The sequence below is a fragment of the Oncorhynchus masou genome, unplaced genomic scaffold (assembly GCF_036934945.1).
Source record: "Oncorhynchus masou masou isolate Uvic2021 unplaced genomic scaffold, UVic_Omas_1.1 unplaced_scaffold_15___fragment_4___debris, whole genome shotgun sequence".
Classification (NCBI taxonomy): Eukaryota; Metazoa; Chordata; class Actinopteri; order Salmoniformes; family Salmonidae; genus Oncorhynchus; species Oncorhynchus masou.
The window spans coordinates 2,501-18,307 of record NW_027016597.1 but is presented as its reverse complement, the minus strand read 5'-3'; the positions used below and the strand labels follow the sequence as shown (position 1 = coordinate 18,307).

Below are 15,807 nucleotides of genomic sequence, written 5' to 3'. Positions count from 1 at the left end.
AATTCATGGGTTTTTTTCATAACGGGGGGGGGGTGTAAAAGGTAGAAGGGGTTCCACAAGTTTGCAGGAGGGAGATATAGAGAGTGAGAGAAACTTCCCAAGTGGTAAGTATCTTGTTAAAGTGGCCAAATAAATAGAGCATAAATAATTAAAATGCTTGTACTGTTTGTGTTTAGGCCCTCCAGCCAAAGTATCTTCCATTCAACTGCTACAGGGACGTGGATGTGTTTCCAAAGTTTTGCCTCTACTTCAGGCGAGCCTCCCACCCACCCACGCTCTCCTGGCTTGCATGTCTATTACTAATGCATCAGCAGATGAACTTCAGCCCACGGAACCCAGGGAACCCACAAACCCACCAGGGTTCTATTTAAAGATCCCTGCCTATTGATTCCAACAAGTTCCATTTCTATGGAAACGCAGGCCAATAAAAAATTATTTGTGCCGCAGATGGCGACAGGGCTATTGTTGTTATAATATCATGCATGGTTAGGCATTAGCATTGTGTGTGTGTGCGTGCGTGCGTGCGTGCGTGCGTGTGAGAGAGAGAGAGAGAGAGAGAGAGAGAGATAAATAAATTAGCCAAACAAATAGCCAAACAAATGCCTCAGCAATTTATTGCGATGGGATCAATGGGGTATTGAGCCGGTTCTGTTCGGTTCACACCCGGTTGGCAGGTGGGCGTTGGATGAAATGAATAGAAGCAAAGGGGACACCTAGTCAGTTGCTCAACTGAATGCATAAAGGGAATTAATTATAAGGGGGAAGAGGACCAAATTATTAGGGTGAGGCACATGGGCTACTAACATCTTACTACACAACATACACTTCATATTATTTTCTTAGCTACAGCATTCATATCTCCCTGGCATATTATGTCATTTATGCAGCAGCATACAAGACATTTTTGGACTCACCATGTTGTACTGTGCGGCGGTCCTTCGTGGGCAAATTTTGTGATCAAACTTTGTCATCAAAGTCTGGCATTCTCTGGATTTATGGTGAATTCAAGACAACTGTGAACTCCAAAAAAAAAAAATCCTGATGTCATCAGTGATCTTCAGGTTGTAGCTCTAGAAAGAGGCCAGAGTTCTCGATTTACTATTCCAAGTTGGATGAATGTTCAAAACGTATTTTCCCAGTCGTAGCTCGTTTTCCCCGAGATCCGAGTCGTCTTGAACTCACTAAAATCAGATTTTGCACTTCCGAGTTAACAGTTGTTGCGTCATGCTGTTGAATGTTTATCATTTTAAACTAGGAAAAGAGACCCTTAATCTTAGATGTGCGACTATACAGCTAATCCACTGATTAGCAAGCTGATGATTGCTTTGCAATACTTGCAGATAGCCACTGATTCCTTCCAAACCCCTCATTGTGGAATTTTCAACTTATTGTGTAATGTTTATGTCTAATGGCCAATGAGCACCGATAGGTTTTATCTTTAATTTCGCTTCATCATTTCTCTTCATATGACAAGGATTGAAAAGGATTTGCCAGTAGATTGACTTGATTCATGACTGCTAGCTAAGATTTTGAAAGTATGACGTTGACATGATCAGTCCAATCAAAGTACTGTAGATATAACGTGATTTGACGTCATTTTATCTGTGGCCAATGACCTTGAGCCTTCTTGGATGGGTACTTCTAATGTAACTCTATGGGCAGCACCCAAGCAGCTTGAATTTTCAAGCTCTACCCTTAGACTTGGCAGTGATGTTGTGTCCCCATGAGTGATAGAACACTGAGCCAATCATGGCGCAATGCTCCATATTTTCTGCTGGCTTGCCCCACCACCACAGAAAGCACTGAGCTAGTCTGAAACACCTGCATTTTGGAGCTGCCTTACTCTAAAATGAGACCATGTTTGTATGTGGCTTTAACTCAATTATATATATTTTTCTTTTACATTGTTTGCATAACATGCAAAACAGGCAAGCAATTGTTTTTTGTGCAAAAAACAATGCTCTGCCCTGAATGACGAGTCGCCACTGGGTCATTGTCATGCGCAAGACATCTAGAACCAGGATACCAGAGAGAGAGGGCAGGGGTCCTAAATGAAATGGCAGAAATGTTCATTAAACATAGACCTACAATTGTAGTTCATGCCACAACTCCTCTGTATTAACTAGATATGAGAATGGTAACATTGCGCAGCTGAAGTTAATGTAACATTTGACCATAAGAGCCCTGTCTGCCTGTATTTCCTGACAGTCTCGAATAGAGCCCCAGCAGAGCAGTAATGAAAATCTATTGCTGATTTCTGCCTCCTCCAGGGTTTTAGATAACATCAGCCAGACCCAGTCTAGTACCATTCAATCCCTATCTAACTCCCATTCACTTTCCCCAGCCTTGTTTGGTCTGGGTAGAAGTTGCCCATTAGGTACAGATCTAGGACCTGCTACCCTCTTCAAATTCTTACTTACTTACTGCTTGCGGTTTACTGTGTGGCTTACTTTTTTAACGCGGAAGGTGTTCAAAGCGTCGTCGTGGTGCGGCAATGTTCTCCGTTGGCAGGTAATCTGTTTTACTATGGAAACTGGATCTTCAAAGAGGCTGCCCCCCCCCCCTCCCTCCAACCACGTCCACAAAGCCCACAATGCATTCTCAATTACAGGCTACAAACATCTCGAACAAACACCTTGCTGTATGTGCTCACCAAGAGCCTGGGGAGAGTATATCAGAGATCTTCTCTCTCTCTCTCTCTCCCTCCCTGTTTCTTATCCTCTCTTTCTCTCACTTTCTTTCTCCCCAGTGCTCAAATGCACAGGCTAGTCATTAATGCACAAACACACGCACACACATTAACACACACACACTCCCTTTCTCTCACACAAACAACCCCACATACAAACAGTCCGTCTCTCGCCAGTTTTTCCTGTGCGTGCCTCTATGTACTGAGGGTCCTGTAAAAGTAGGCTAAGTAGCAGTGTGTGAAGAACGAGGGAGCATCATGTCTCCCTTCTCTTCTCCATCAGCCTCCACCAGCTCAGTGGGGGACACTCATTTACTTTATGGAATATTACTTTCTCTCCTTCCCCTCCGTTTCCATGGCAGCTGCTATAAAAAGATTATCTTCCCGACGTTGTTGTTTGGTTTTTAATTCCCAGGAAGAAGCACCCTTATTGATTTGAATTTGTCTGATGTTTGGAGCATTTGGGGGAGATTAACATAGCATTCCTGTACTTGCTTCAGACTAAATATACTCATTTACAGTAATCCATGCTCTTATCACCCAGGCCATAATTACTGCCCGTTACAAATACTTTCAATACTTTCTGTCCTCATCACACCAAGTCAATCAGCCCCGCCAATGGTCAGACCTGGTATTCGAACCAGCAACCCTCCAGTTACTGGATGGTCCCCCTAACCTCGAGACTGTTACGTTATGAAGTGAGGAGACATGTCCACCAGAGTTAGTAGGAAACATGAATGACTTCATCTGCCTTTCAACACAGTATTTATCAACTCAGTCACCTTTCGTGACTACTCCCACAGAGACTGCCATCCACTCCATTGATGATCCTTTGCTCTTGTCTTGCAGGGTGGTCCGGGAGCACCTGGGGGAACAGGAAGTAGCCATCTCCTTAACGATCCCCTTGGTGGAGGAGGGGGACCTGGGAAACTACTCCTGCTACGTAGAGAACGGCAACGGGAGACGGCAGGCCAGCATCCAACTCTCCAAAAGAGGTAAGGAAGGGTTCACTCACACACCCATAACGCACAAAACACTCTCCAAAAGAGGTAAGGAAGGGTTCACTCACACACCCATAACGCACAAAACACTCTCCAAAAGAGGTAAGGAAGGGTTCACTCACACACCCATAACGCACAAAACACTCTCCAAAAGAGGTAAGGAAGGGTCACTCACACACCATAACGCACAAAACACTCCCATAACCCATAACAAAACACTCTCCAAAAGAGGTAAGGAAAGGAAGGAAGGGTTCACTCACACACCCATAACGCACAAAACACTCTCCAAAAGATAAGGAAGGGGTCCAGATGGGGTAAGGAAGGGTTCACTCACACACCCATAACGCACAAAACACTCTCCAAAAGAGGTAAGGAAGGGTTCACTCACACACCCATAACGCACAAAACACTCTCCACTCTCCAAAAAGGTAAGAAGGGTTCACTCACACACCCATAACGCACAAAACACAAAAGAGGTAAGGAAGGGTTCACTCACACACCCATCTCCAGATGGGGTAAGGAAGGGTTCACTCACACACCCATAACGCACAAAACACTCTCCAAAAGAGGTAAGGAAGGGTTCACTCACACACCCATAACGCACAAAACACTCTCCAAAAGGGGTAAGGAAGGGTTCACTCACACACCCATAACGCACAAAACACTCTCCAGATGGGGTAAGCACAAACACTCTCCAGATGGGGTAAGGAAGGGTTCACTCACACACCCATAACGCACAAAACACTCTCCAAAAGGGGTAAGGAAGGGTTCACTCACACACCCATAACGCACAAAACACTCTCCAAAAGAGGTAAGGAAGGGTTCACTCACACACCCATAACGCACAAAAACAAACGAGGTAAGGAAGGGTTCACTCACACACCCTCCAAAAACTCTCCAAAAGAGGTAAGGAAGGGTTCACTCACACACCCATAACGCACAAAACACTCTCCAAATGGGGTAAGGAAGGGTTCACTCACACACCCATAACGCACAAAACACTCTCCAAAAGGGGTAAGGAAGGGTTCACTCACACACCCATAACGCACAAAACACTCTCCAAAAGAGGTAAGGAAGGGTTCACTCACACACCCATAACGCACAAAACACTCTCCAGATGGGGTAAGGAAGGGTTCACTCACACACCCATAACGCACAAAACACTCTCCAAAAGAGGTAAGGAAGGGTTCACTCACACACCCATAACGCACAAAACACTCTCCAAAAGAGGTAAGGAAGGGTTCACTCACACACCCATAACGCACAAAACACTCTCCAGATGGGGTAAGGAAGGGTTCACTCACACACCCATAACGCACAAAACACTCTCCAGATGGGGTAAGGAAGGGTTCACTCACACACCCATAACGCACAAAACACTCTCCAAAAGAGGTAAGGAAGGGTTCACTCACACACCCATAACGCACAAAACACTCTCCAAATGGGGTGTAAGTGTACCACATTTTCTTAGTCATTTAGCTGATGATTTTATAGCCCAGGCAGCATATATGTCTCTCTCCTCCCTACATTTACATTTTAGTCAGTTACAATTAGTGCATTCATCTTTAGATAGCTAGGTGTGACATCACATCGCAATCATATAAAGTACTTTTTCCCTCAAAGTATTGAGGGGCATAGTGAGAGTTATTTAGGATACTCTTGAAATTGGAAGAGTTTCAGACGTTTTCCAGAAGATGATCAGGGACTCCCTCTCTCTCCATCATCATCCATCTTCTAATATCCATCCATCCATACCCCTTCTAATATTCCTCCTCTCTCTCCATCACTCCATCCATACCCCCTTCTAATATTCCTCCTCTCTCTCCATCACTGCATCCATACCCCCTTCTAATATTCCTCCTCTCCCTCTCTCTCTCCATCACTCCATCCATACCCCCTTCTAATATTCCTCCTCTCCCTCTCTCCATCACTCCATCCATATCCCCTTCTAATATTTCCTCCCCTCTCTCTCCATCACTCCATCCATAACCCCTTCTAATATTCCTCCTCCCTCTCTCTCCATCACTCCATCCATACCCCCTTCTAATATTCCTCCCTCTCTCCTCCATCTCTCTCTAATATCCATCCATAACCCCTTCTAATATTCTCTCCATCATCATTCCCTCTCTCTCCATCACTCCATCCATCCTAATATATCCCCTTCTAATATTCCTCCCTCCATCATACCCCCCTAATATCTCTCCATCACTCCATCCATATCCCCTTCTAATATCCATCACTCCATCCATATCCCCTTCTAATATTCCTCCTCTCTCCATCACTCCATCCATATCCCCTTCTAATATTCCTCTCTCTCCATCACTCCATCCATATCCCCTTCTAATATTCCTCCTCTCCATCACTCCATCCATATCCCCTTCTAATATTCCTCCTCTTCTCCATCACTCCATCCATACCCCCTCTAATATTCCTCCTCTCTCTCCATCACTCCATCCATATCCCCTTCTAATATTCCTCCTCTCTCTCCATCACTCCATCCATACCCCCTTCTAATATTCCTCCTCTCTCTCCATCACTCCATCCATACCCCCTTCTAATATTCCTCCTCTTCTCCATCCATCCATCCATATCCCCTTCTAATATTCCTCCTCTCTCTCCATCACTCCATCCATACCCCCTTCTAATATTCCTCCTCTCTCTCCATCACTCCATCCATACCCCCTTCTAATATTCCTCCTCTCTCTCCATCACTCCATCCATACCCCCTTCTAATATTCCTCCTCTCTCTCCATCACTCCATCCATACCCCCTTCTAATATTCCTCCTCTTTCTCCATCACTCATCCATCACTCCATCCATCCATACCCCCTTCTAATATTCCTCCTCTCCCACTCTCATCCATCACTCCATCCATATCCCCTCCATCTAATATTCCTCCTCTCTCTCCATCACTCCATCCATATCCCCTTCTAATATTCCTCCTCTCTCTCTCCTCTCCATCACTCCATCCATATCCCCTTCTAATATTCCTCCTCTCTCCTCTCTCTCCATCACTCCATCCATATCCCCTTCTAATATTCCTCCTCTCCATCCATACCCCTTCTCTCCATCACTCATCATCCATCCATACCCCTTCTAATATTCCTCCTCTCTCTCCATCACTCCATCCATACCCCCTTCTAATATTCCTCCTCTTTCTCCATCACTCCATCCATATCCCCTTCTAATATTCCTCCTCCTTCTCTCCATCACTCCATCCATATCCCCTTCTAATATTCCTCCTCTCTCTCCATCACTCCATCCATCTCTAATATTCCTCCTCCTCTCCATCACTCCATCCATATCCCCTTCTAATATTCCTCCTCTTTCTCCATCACTCCATCCATATCCCCTTCTAATATTCCTCTCTCCATCACTCCATCCATATCCCCTTCTAATATTCCTCCTCTCTCTCCATCACTCCATCCATATCCCCTTCTAATATTCCTCCTCTCTCCATCACTCCATCCATATCCCCTTCTAATATTCCTCCTCTCTCTCCATCACTCCATCCATATCCCCTTCTAATATTCCTCCCCTCCATCTCCATCCATATCCCCTTCTCCCTCCTCCTCTCCATCACTCCATCCATATCCCCTTCTAATATTCCTCCCCTCTCTCCATCACTCCATCCATCCATATCCCCCTCTCTCAATATTCCTCCTCTCCCTCTCTCTCTCCATCTCCATCCATATCCCCTTCTAATATTCCTCCTCTCCCTCTCTCTCCATCACTCCATCCATATCCCCTTCTAATATTCCTCCTCTCCCTCTCTCTCTCCATCACTCCATCCATATCCCCTTCTAATATTCCCCCTCCCTCTCCTCTCTCTCCATCACTCCATCCATATCCCCTTCTAATATTCCTCCTCTCCCTCTCTCTCTCTCATCACTCCATCCATATCCCCTTCTAATATTCCTCCTCTCCCTCTCTCTCTCCATCACTCCATCCATATCCCCTTCTAATATTCCTCCTCTCCTCTCTCTCTCCATATTCCTCCTTCTAATATTCCTCCTCTCCCTCTCTCTCCATCACTCCATCCATATCCCCCTAATATCCCTCTCCATCACTCCATCCATATCCCCTTCTAATATTCCTCCTCTCCCCTCTCTCTCCATCACTCCATCCATATCCCCTTCTAATATTCCTCCTCTCCCTCTCTCTCCATCATCCATCCATATCCCCTTCTAATATTCCTCCTCTCCCTCTCTCTCTCCATCACTCCATCCATATCCCCTTCTAATATTCCTCATCTCCCCTCTCTCTCCATCACTCCATCCATATCCCCTTCTAATATTCCTCCTCTCCCCCTCTCCATCACTCCATCCATATCCCCTTCTAATATTCCTCTCTCCCTCTCTCTCCATCACTCCCCCATCCATATCCCCTTCTAATAATATTCATATCCCCTCCTCTCTCCCTCTCTCTCTCCATCACTCCATCCATATCCCCTTCTAATATTCCTCTCTCCCTCTCTCTCTCCATCACTCCATCCATATCCCCTTCTAATATCCCTCTCCATCACTCCATCCATATCCCCTTCTAATATCTCCTCTCTCATCTCCATCCATATCCCCTTCATCCATCCCTCCTCTTCCATCACTCCATATTCCCCTCTAATATTCCTCTCCTCTCTCTCTCCATCACTCCATCCATATCCCCTTCTAATATTCCTCCTCTCCTCTCTCACTCCTCCATCACTCCATCCATCCATCCCCTTCTAATATTCCTCCTCTCCCTCTCTCTCTCCATCACTCCATCCATCATTCCTCCATCTCCCCCTCTCTCTCCATCACTCCATCCATATCCCCTTCTAATATTCCTCCTCTCCCTCTCTCTCTCCATCCACTCCATCCATCATCCATCCCCTTCTTCTCCTCTCCTCTCTCTCTCCATCACTCCATCCATATCCCCTTCCCCATCTCCTCCATCACTCCATCCATTCCCCTTCTAATCTCCTCTAATATTCCTCCTCTCCCTCTCTCTCCATCACTCCATCCATATCCCCTTCTAATATTCCTCCTCTCCCTCTCTCTCTCCATCACTCCATCCTCCCCTTCTAATATTCCTCTCTCCTCTCTCTCTCCATCACTCCATCCTCCCCTTCTAATATTCCTCTCTCCCTCTCTCTCCATCACTCCATCCATATCCCCCTAATATTCCTCCTCTCCCTCTCTCTCTCCATCACTCCATCCATACCCCCTCTAATATTCCTCCTCTCCCTCTCTCTCCATCACTCCATCCATCTTCTAATATCTCTCTCTCCATCATCCATCCTCCTCTCCCTCTCTCTCTCCATCACATCCATCTTCATATCCCCCCTCTCCATCAATATTCCCCTTCTAATATTCTCCTCTCTCTCTCTCCATCACTCCATCCATATCCCCTTCTAATATTCCTCATCTCCCTCTCTCCATCTCCTCCATCCCCTTCTAATACTCCATCCATATCCCCTTCTAATATTCCTCCTCTCCCCTCTCTCTCCATCACTCCATCCATATCCCCTTCTAATATCCATATCCCCTTCTAATATTCCTCCATCCATACCCCCTTCTCTCCCTCTCTCTCCATCACTCCATCCATATCCCCTTCTAATATTCCTCCTCTCCCTCTCTCTCTCCATCACTCCATCCATACCCCCTTCTAATATTCCTCCTCTCCCCTCTCTCTCTCCATCACTCCATCCATATTCCTCCTCTCCCCCTCTCTCCAATATTCCTCCTCTCCCCTCTCTCTCCATCACTCCATCCATACCCCCTTCTAATATTCCTCCTCTCCCTCTCTCTCTCCATCATCCATCCATCCCCTTCTAATATTCCTCCTCTCCCTCTCTCTCTCCATCACTCCATCCATATCCCCTTCTAATATTCCTCTCCATCACTCCCTCCCCTCTAATATTCCTCCTCTCCTCTCTCTCTCCATCACTCCATCCATACCCCTTCTAATATTCCTCCTCTCCCTCTCTCTCTCCATCCATCCCCTTCTAATATTCCTCCTCTCCCCCTCTCCATCACTCCATCCATATCCCCTTCTAATATTCCTCCTCCCTCTCTCTCTCCATCACTCCATCCATATCCCCTTCTAATATTCCTCCTCTCCCTCTCTCTCTCCATCACTCCATCCATACCCCCTTCTAATATTCCTCCTCTCCCTCTCTCTCTCCATCACTCCATCCATCCATATCCCCTTCTAATATTCCTCCTCTCCCTCTCTCTCTCCATCACTCCATCCATATCCCCTTCTAATATTCCTCCCTCTCTCTCTCCATCACTCCATCCATACCCCCTTCTAATATTCCTCCTCTCCCTCTCTCTCTCCATCACTCCATCCATATCCCCTTCTAATATTCCTCCTCTCCCCTCTCTCTCCATCACTCCATCCATACCCCCTTCTAATATTCCTCCTCTCCCCTCTCTCTCCATCACTCCATCCATATCCCCTTCTAATATTCCTCTCTCCATCACTCCATCCATATCCCCTTCTCCTCCCTCTCTCTCTCCATCACTCCATCCATACCCCCTTCTAATATTCCTCATCTCCCTCTCTCTCTCCATCACTCCCCATACCCCCTTCTAATATTCCTCCTCTCCTCTCTCTCTCCATCACTCCATCCATATCCCCTTCTAATATTCCTCATTCAGTCTTCCATCACCCATCCAGTCTGTGTCCCTAGGTTCAGACCCACCAGTCTGTGTTAGGTTCAGAGCTCCTTTGTGTTTGCCACCGTAGCAATCAATTGGGTTTACACTCCATTTCATTACACTTTCCCTTTTCCTGTTGTTGTTGTCTCTTACATTCGTCCGCATGGCTGCACTGTTATTCTTCCTTCTCTGGCATGACTTGTTCCGGGCTCTCTTTATGGTTGTCACTTAGCAAAAAGAGCTAATTTGATGGTTATTTAAGCAGCAAATGGCTCCTCTACTTTTCCCAACAGACGAGTACGTTTTGCATACATTTACATAGTGTGTTTGGGTGCGTGTGCGTGTGTGCGTGCGTGTGTGCGTGCGTGTGCGTGTGCGTGTGTGTGTGTGTGTGTGTGTGTTGTCTTTGTAGCCAGTCCAGTTCCATTTCACTGACTGTGGGAGAGAACATAATTTCAAACATAATTTTCTCCCTCTGTTCTCTCCAGTGTTCTCTCCCTCTGTTCTCTCCAGTGTTCTCTCCAGTGTTCTCTCCAGTGTTCTCTCCACTGTTCTCTCCCTCTGTTCTCTCCCTCTGTTCTCTCCAGTGTTCTCTCCAGTGTTCTCTCCCTCTGTTCTCTCCCTCTGTTCTCTCCCTCTGTTCTCTCCAGTGTTCTCTCCAGTGTTCTCTCCCTCTGTTCTCTCCCTCTGTTCTCTCCCTCTGTTCTCTCCAGTGTTCTCTCCAGTGTTCTCTCCCTCTGTTCTCTCCCTCTGTTCTCTCCCTCTGTTCTCACCAGTGTTCTCTCCAGTGTTCTCTCCCTCCATCCTCTCTCTCTCTCGTTCTCTCTCTCTCTCTGTCATGTTAGTGATTATCCTGATGTTTATTTCATGTTTCTCCTCCCAGGATGCAGTATTTAGGATTTCTGCTCAAGGAAGAAGGGAGGGAGGGAGGCGGGCTCTGTCTGAGGAGGCTTTCCTCATCTGTATGCCAGAGGAATGAAGGAGGGAGAGAGGAAGAGGAAGAGAGGGATGAGGAGAACGAGTGTCAGGGAAATGAAGAGAAGTTGGTATAAGAATGAAGGTTACTAATCAATTGAGACAAAAAGGAGAGGCCAAAAAGAAACAGAGAGAGGGAGAGAAAAGAGGAGAGAAAATGTAGGAGGAGGAGATAGGGAACGTGTGGTGAAAAGAAAGAGGTGAGGAGAGAAAGAAAGAAAGAGTTGAGATAGACAGGGGACTTGGGGAGCAGTGGAGAGAATCGGGGAGAAAAGCATTTTCTGTTTCTTTTACTTCCAATGAAAACACATTCCCTCCATCAATGTTCATCCCGTGAGAAATCCCACATTGTAATGCAGTGTCACTCAACCCAATTATACCCTGTTTGTGTCATGGTTGTCCGAGACAATGAACCCAATTTTAGATCATCCCTTTCTCTCTCTCCCTCTCTTTCCCCCAACTCATCATAATCCCCCTATCTCTTCCCTGTGGATGTGTTGCATGGCTCAGAGCAGAGCAGAGAGACCAGGGACGACTCTATTACTCTGCACCAGATGCAAACAGCCCCATACGACCATGCACACACATACAATGATTATGGTGTTGGGAATCATGATTGACTTAATAGTTTTAATTACATTGTCCCTCCCTCCCTCCCTCCCTCCCTCTCACTCACTCACTCACTCACTCACTCACTCACTCACTCTCTCTTTTCTCTGCTCTTTCTCTCCCCTTTTCTTCTCTCGCTATATCTCCCTCTCTCTCTCACCCACTCTCTCTCTGCTCTCTCTACTCTTTGCTCTGCTCTCTCTCTCTCTCTCTCTTTTTCTCTCTCTCTGTCTCTCTCTATCTCTCTCTCTCTCTTTCTCTCTCTTTCTGCCCCTCTCTCTCTCTCTGTCTCTATCTCTCTTTCTCTGTCTCTCTCTCTCTCTCTCTGTCTCTCTCTCTCTTTCTCGCTCTCTCTTTCTCTCTCTCTCTGTCTCTCTCTCCCCCCTCTCTCTCTCTCTCTCTCTCTGTCCTTTTCTCTCTGTCTCTCTGTCTCTCGCTGTCTCTCTCTCTGTCTCTCTCTCTCTTTCTCTCTGTCTCCCTCCCTCCCTCACTCTCTCTTTTCTCTGCTCTTTCTCTCCCCTTTTCTTCCCTCGCTATATCTCCCTCTCTCTCTCACCCACTCTCTCTCTGCTCTCTCTACTCTTTGCTCTGCTTTCTCTCTCTCACATCTCTCTCTTCTCTCTCTCTCTCTCTCTCTCTCTCTCTCTCTCTCTCTCTCTCTCAGCAGAGCTGATGTACACGGTAGAGTTGGCTGGTGGTTTGGGAGCCATCCTGCTGCTGCTGCTCTTCCTCATCTCTCTGTATAAGTGTTATAAGATTGAGCTCATGCTCTTCTACAGGAGACACTTCGGCAGCGACGACCTGGATGGAGGTAAGGGCTCAGAACCTCAGACCAATAGATGGCTGTTGTGTTTCTCTCCCTGTCTCACTTTCACTTTTCTCTGTCACTGTCTCTACTGCTCTCCCCCCTGCTCTCTACCAATCTTTATGTCTTCCTCTTTTAACTCTCCCTCCCGTCTCTCTATCTCTCATAATATCCTTTATCAACTACTGTGTGTGCGTGTGTGTGTGTGTGTGTGTGTGTGTGCGTGTGCTTTGACGATTGTTGAATCAGTTGTTTCTATGAAAGCCATTACTGGTCTTATCCTGGGGGTGGAGACCCAGCAGTCAGAGCCTGCAGCAATAACAGGTTCTCAGGTACACACACACACACCGACACACACACCTCACTGACACCCAGCCCACTGCATCACTCTAAGGATGCATGGGGAAGAGGGGAGACAGATTTTCAATTTGTTCTCCATTTAGAGAGGGATCAGTCTCAATATGTCATGGAATAATGCCCAACCTCCTCTGTGGACCAGCAGATAACTGCTGTCTGCTTTGGGACGGAGTGCTGTGAGGCTGGGACTGGGCCAACTCCCAGATAACTGCTGTCTGCTTTGGGACGGAGTGCTGTGAGGCTGGGACTGGGCCAACTCCCAGATAACTGCTGTCTGCTTTGGGACGGAGTGCTGTGAGGCTGGGACTGGGCCAACTCCCAGATAACTGCTGTCTGCTTTGGGACGGAGTGCTGTGAGGCTGGGACTGGGCCAACTCCCAGATAACTGCTGTCTGCTTTGGGACGGAGTGCTGTGAGGCTGGGACTGGGGCCAACTCCCAGATAACTGCTGTCTGCTTTGGGACGGAGTGCTGTGAGGCTGGGACTGGGCCAACTCCCAGATAACTGCTGTCTGCTTTGGGACGGAGTGCTGTGAGGCTGGGACTGGGCCAACTCCCAGATAACTGCTGTCTGCTTTGGGACGGAGTGCTGTGAGGCTGGGACTGGGCCAACTCCCAGATAACTGCTGTCTGCTTTGGGACGGAGTGCTGTGAGGCTGGGACTGGGCCAACTCCCAGATAACTGCTGTCTGCTTTGGGACGGAGTGCTGTGAGGCTGGGACTGGGCCAACTCCCAGATAACTGCTGTCTGCTTTGGCCAACTCCCAGACTTTGGGAGTGCTGTGAGGCTGGGACTGGGCCAACTCCCAGATAACTGCTGTCTGCTTTGGGACGGAGTGCTGTGAGGCTGGGACTGGGCCAACTCCCATCCTGCCCAATCAAAGGAAAAAGTCTACCAACAAACTGAAGTGGGAGACCAACTTTTCTTCTTCTCCCAGAAACAGTTAATTATGTCCTAGTTTGTGCTGGTTGTTGTTGTTGGTCTTGTTTTCATACAGTGTTTGTTATCAATCCTTTGATAGGTTCTTCTCAACATTTCATTCTGGACTTCTACATTGGAGTCATGGCCATTTGTGATTTCATCCGTTAGAATACATTTGAATGGATTACCATGTAATCAAGCTATTTGTGACTAGCGCTGTGGTGGTGGTTGAGGTGTTTGAGGTGTTGTTATTTCAACCGGCCTGTGTCTGGCCCCTCTATTGAGCCTCAAGCCTCTCTCTCCTGCTTCAAAGAGTGTCTGAAAAAGCCGGATTCCCTCCCCGGACGACCTGAACACATATTTTGAGGAGGGTCGGTGCAAAATAAATGTTTTGTTGTGGGAGATCATTGTGATATTTGGAAATGATTATCTGTTCTTTTCAGATGTTTTTGAGTGAGTAATGTTTTTAGGTATTTTGGACTACTTGTCTGTTTCAGCCCTGTACATGTGAGTCACTTAGACTGAATCTAGAAATAGAATTGTAGCATGTGTATGTGTCATGATGAGTGCTTAGATGGTCAGTGTGTCTCTCACTTCCTGCTTCTTCTCCCAACATTTCTCCCTCTCCCTGACTTTCTCTCCCTCTTTCTCTCCCTCTTCCTCTCTCTCTCTATCGTTCTCTCTTCATCACTCTCGCCCTCTCCTATTCTCTCTCTGTGTGTCTCTCTCGCTCCCTTTCTCTCACTCTCGCCCTCTCCTACTCTCTCTCTCTGTTTTTTAGTCATTGTGGATTCAAGTGATTCAAGTGAAGTGGATTCAAGAGGCTCCTTACAGACTCAGATCCCTCTATCCTCGTCCTACTTCTCTCTTTCCCCTTATCTGTACTCTGCCTCCTACCTGTGTGTAATAAAGGAAGCCTTTGAGCAGCTAGCGGGAATGCTCTGCCAGATTTGCGGATCAAGGAAGTTTCCGGATTACCGGATTTCCCCTCCTGAAGGATAATGGGAGAGCCATTAGGGTCAGAAAATCACTGTGCACTAATGAGTTTACCTGCTAGGGAGAGGTGTGTGTGTGTGTGTGTGTGTGTGTGTGTGTGTGTGTGTGTGTGTGTGTGTGTGTGTGTGTGTGTGTGTGTGTGTGTGTGTGTGTGTGTGTGTGTGTGTGTGTGTGTGTGTGTGTGTGTGTGTGTGTGTGTGTGTGTGTGTGTGTGTGTGTGCGTGTGAGATGACACCACATCTGAGAGGATGTCCCGATAGCCGTTAGCTAATCGAAGTTGGTCTTCTGCTTTTCACACCTCTGCTTCCTCTACTGTTTTGTTGATCCAACAGTCTGGCTTTCTAGTCCAGCTCTCAGCTCTTTCATTGTGCCTGGCAACACAATTCTCTCTTTCTCCTTCTCTCACTTTCACATAATAATGATTATGTCAATTTGCTGTGTCTGTTCGAGCCAGCATTCATCCCTGAGGACGCATATGCTTCACGTTCTCTGTGTACCGTGTGTGTTTCTGGCAGATAATAAGGACTATGATGCGTACCTGTCCTACACTAAAGTAGACCCTGACCAGTGGAGTCAGGAGACCAAGGAGGAGGAGCGCTTTGCCCTGGAGATCCTCCCTGACGTCCTGGAGAAACACTACGGATACAAACTCTTCATCCCAGACAGAGACCTCATCCCCACGGGAAGTAAGTGGTGCAAATGATGGCTGTGTGGAGGTGGGGAGGCTGAGGGGCTGTGTGGGGGTGGGGAGGCTGAGGGGGTGTGTGTGGAGGGGGGGGCTGAGGGGCTGTGTGGGGGTGGGGTGGCTGGGGG

At 47.1% G+C, this 15,807-nt stretch overlaps 1 protein-coding gene across 2 annotated transcripts in view; it reads left to right on the top strand.

The window, feature by feature from the left end:
• Positions 1 to 15,807, top strand: part of LOC135538913 (interleukin-1 receptor accessory protein-like 1-B) — a 114,572-nt gene that overhangs the window by 96,281 nt on the left and 2,484 nt on the right. Inside the window, exons 3-5 of one of the 2 annotated variants that reach the window (XM_064964789.1) lie at positions 3,539 to 3,684; positions 12,583 to 12,726; positions 15,510 to 15,680. In XM_064964789.1, coding sequence (XP_064820861.1) covers positions 3,539 to 3,684; positions 12,583 to 12,726; positions 15,510 to 15,680 — 461 coding nt within the window. Of the gene's footprint in view, positions 1 to 3,538; positions 3,685 to 12,579; positions 12,727 to 15,509; positions 15,681 to 15,807 lie in introns of both variants that reach the window. The other variant, XM_064964788.1, reaches the window with a different exon arrangement.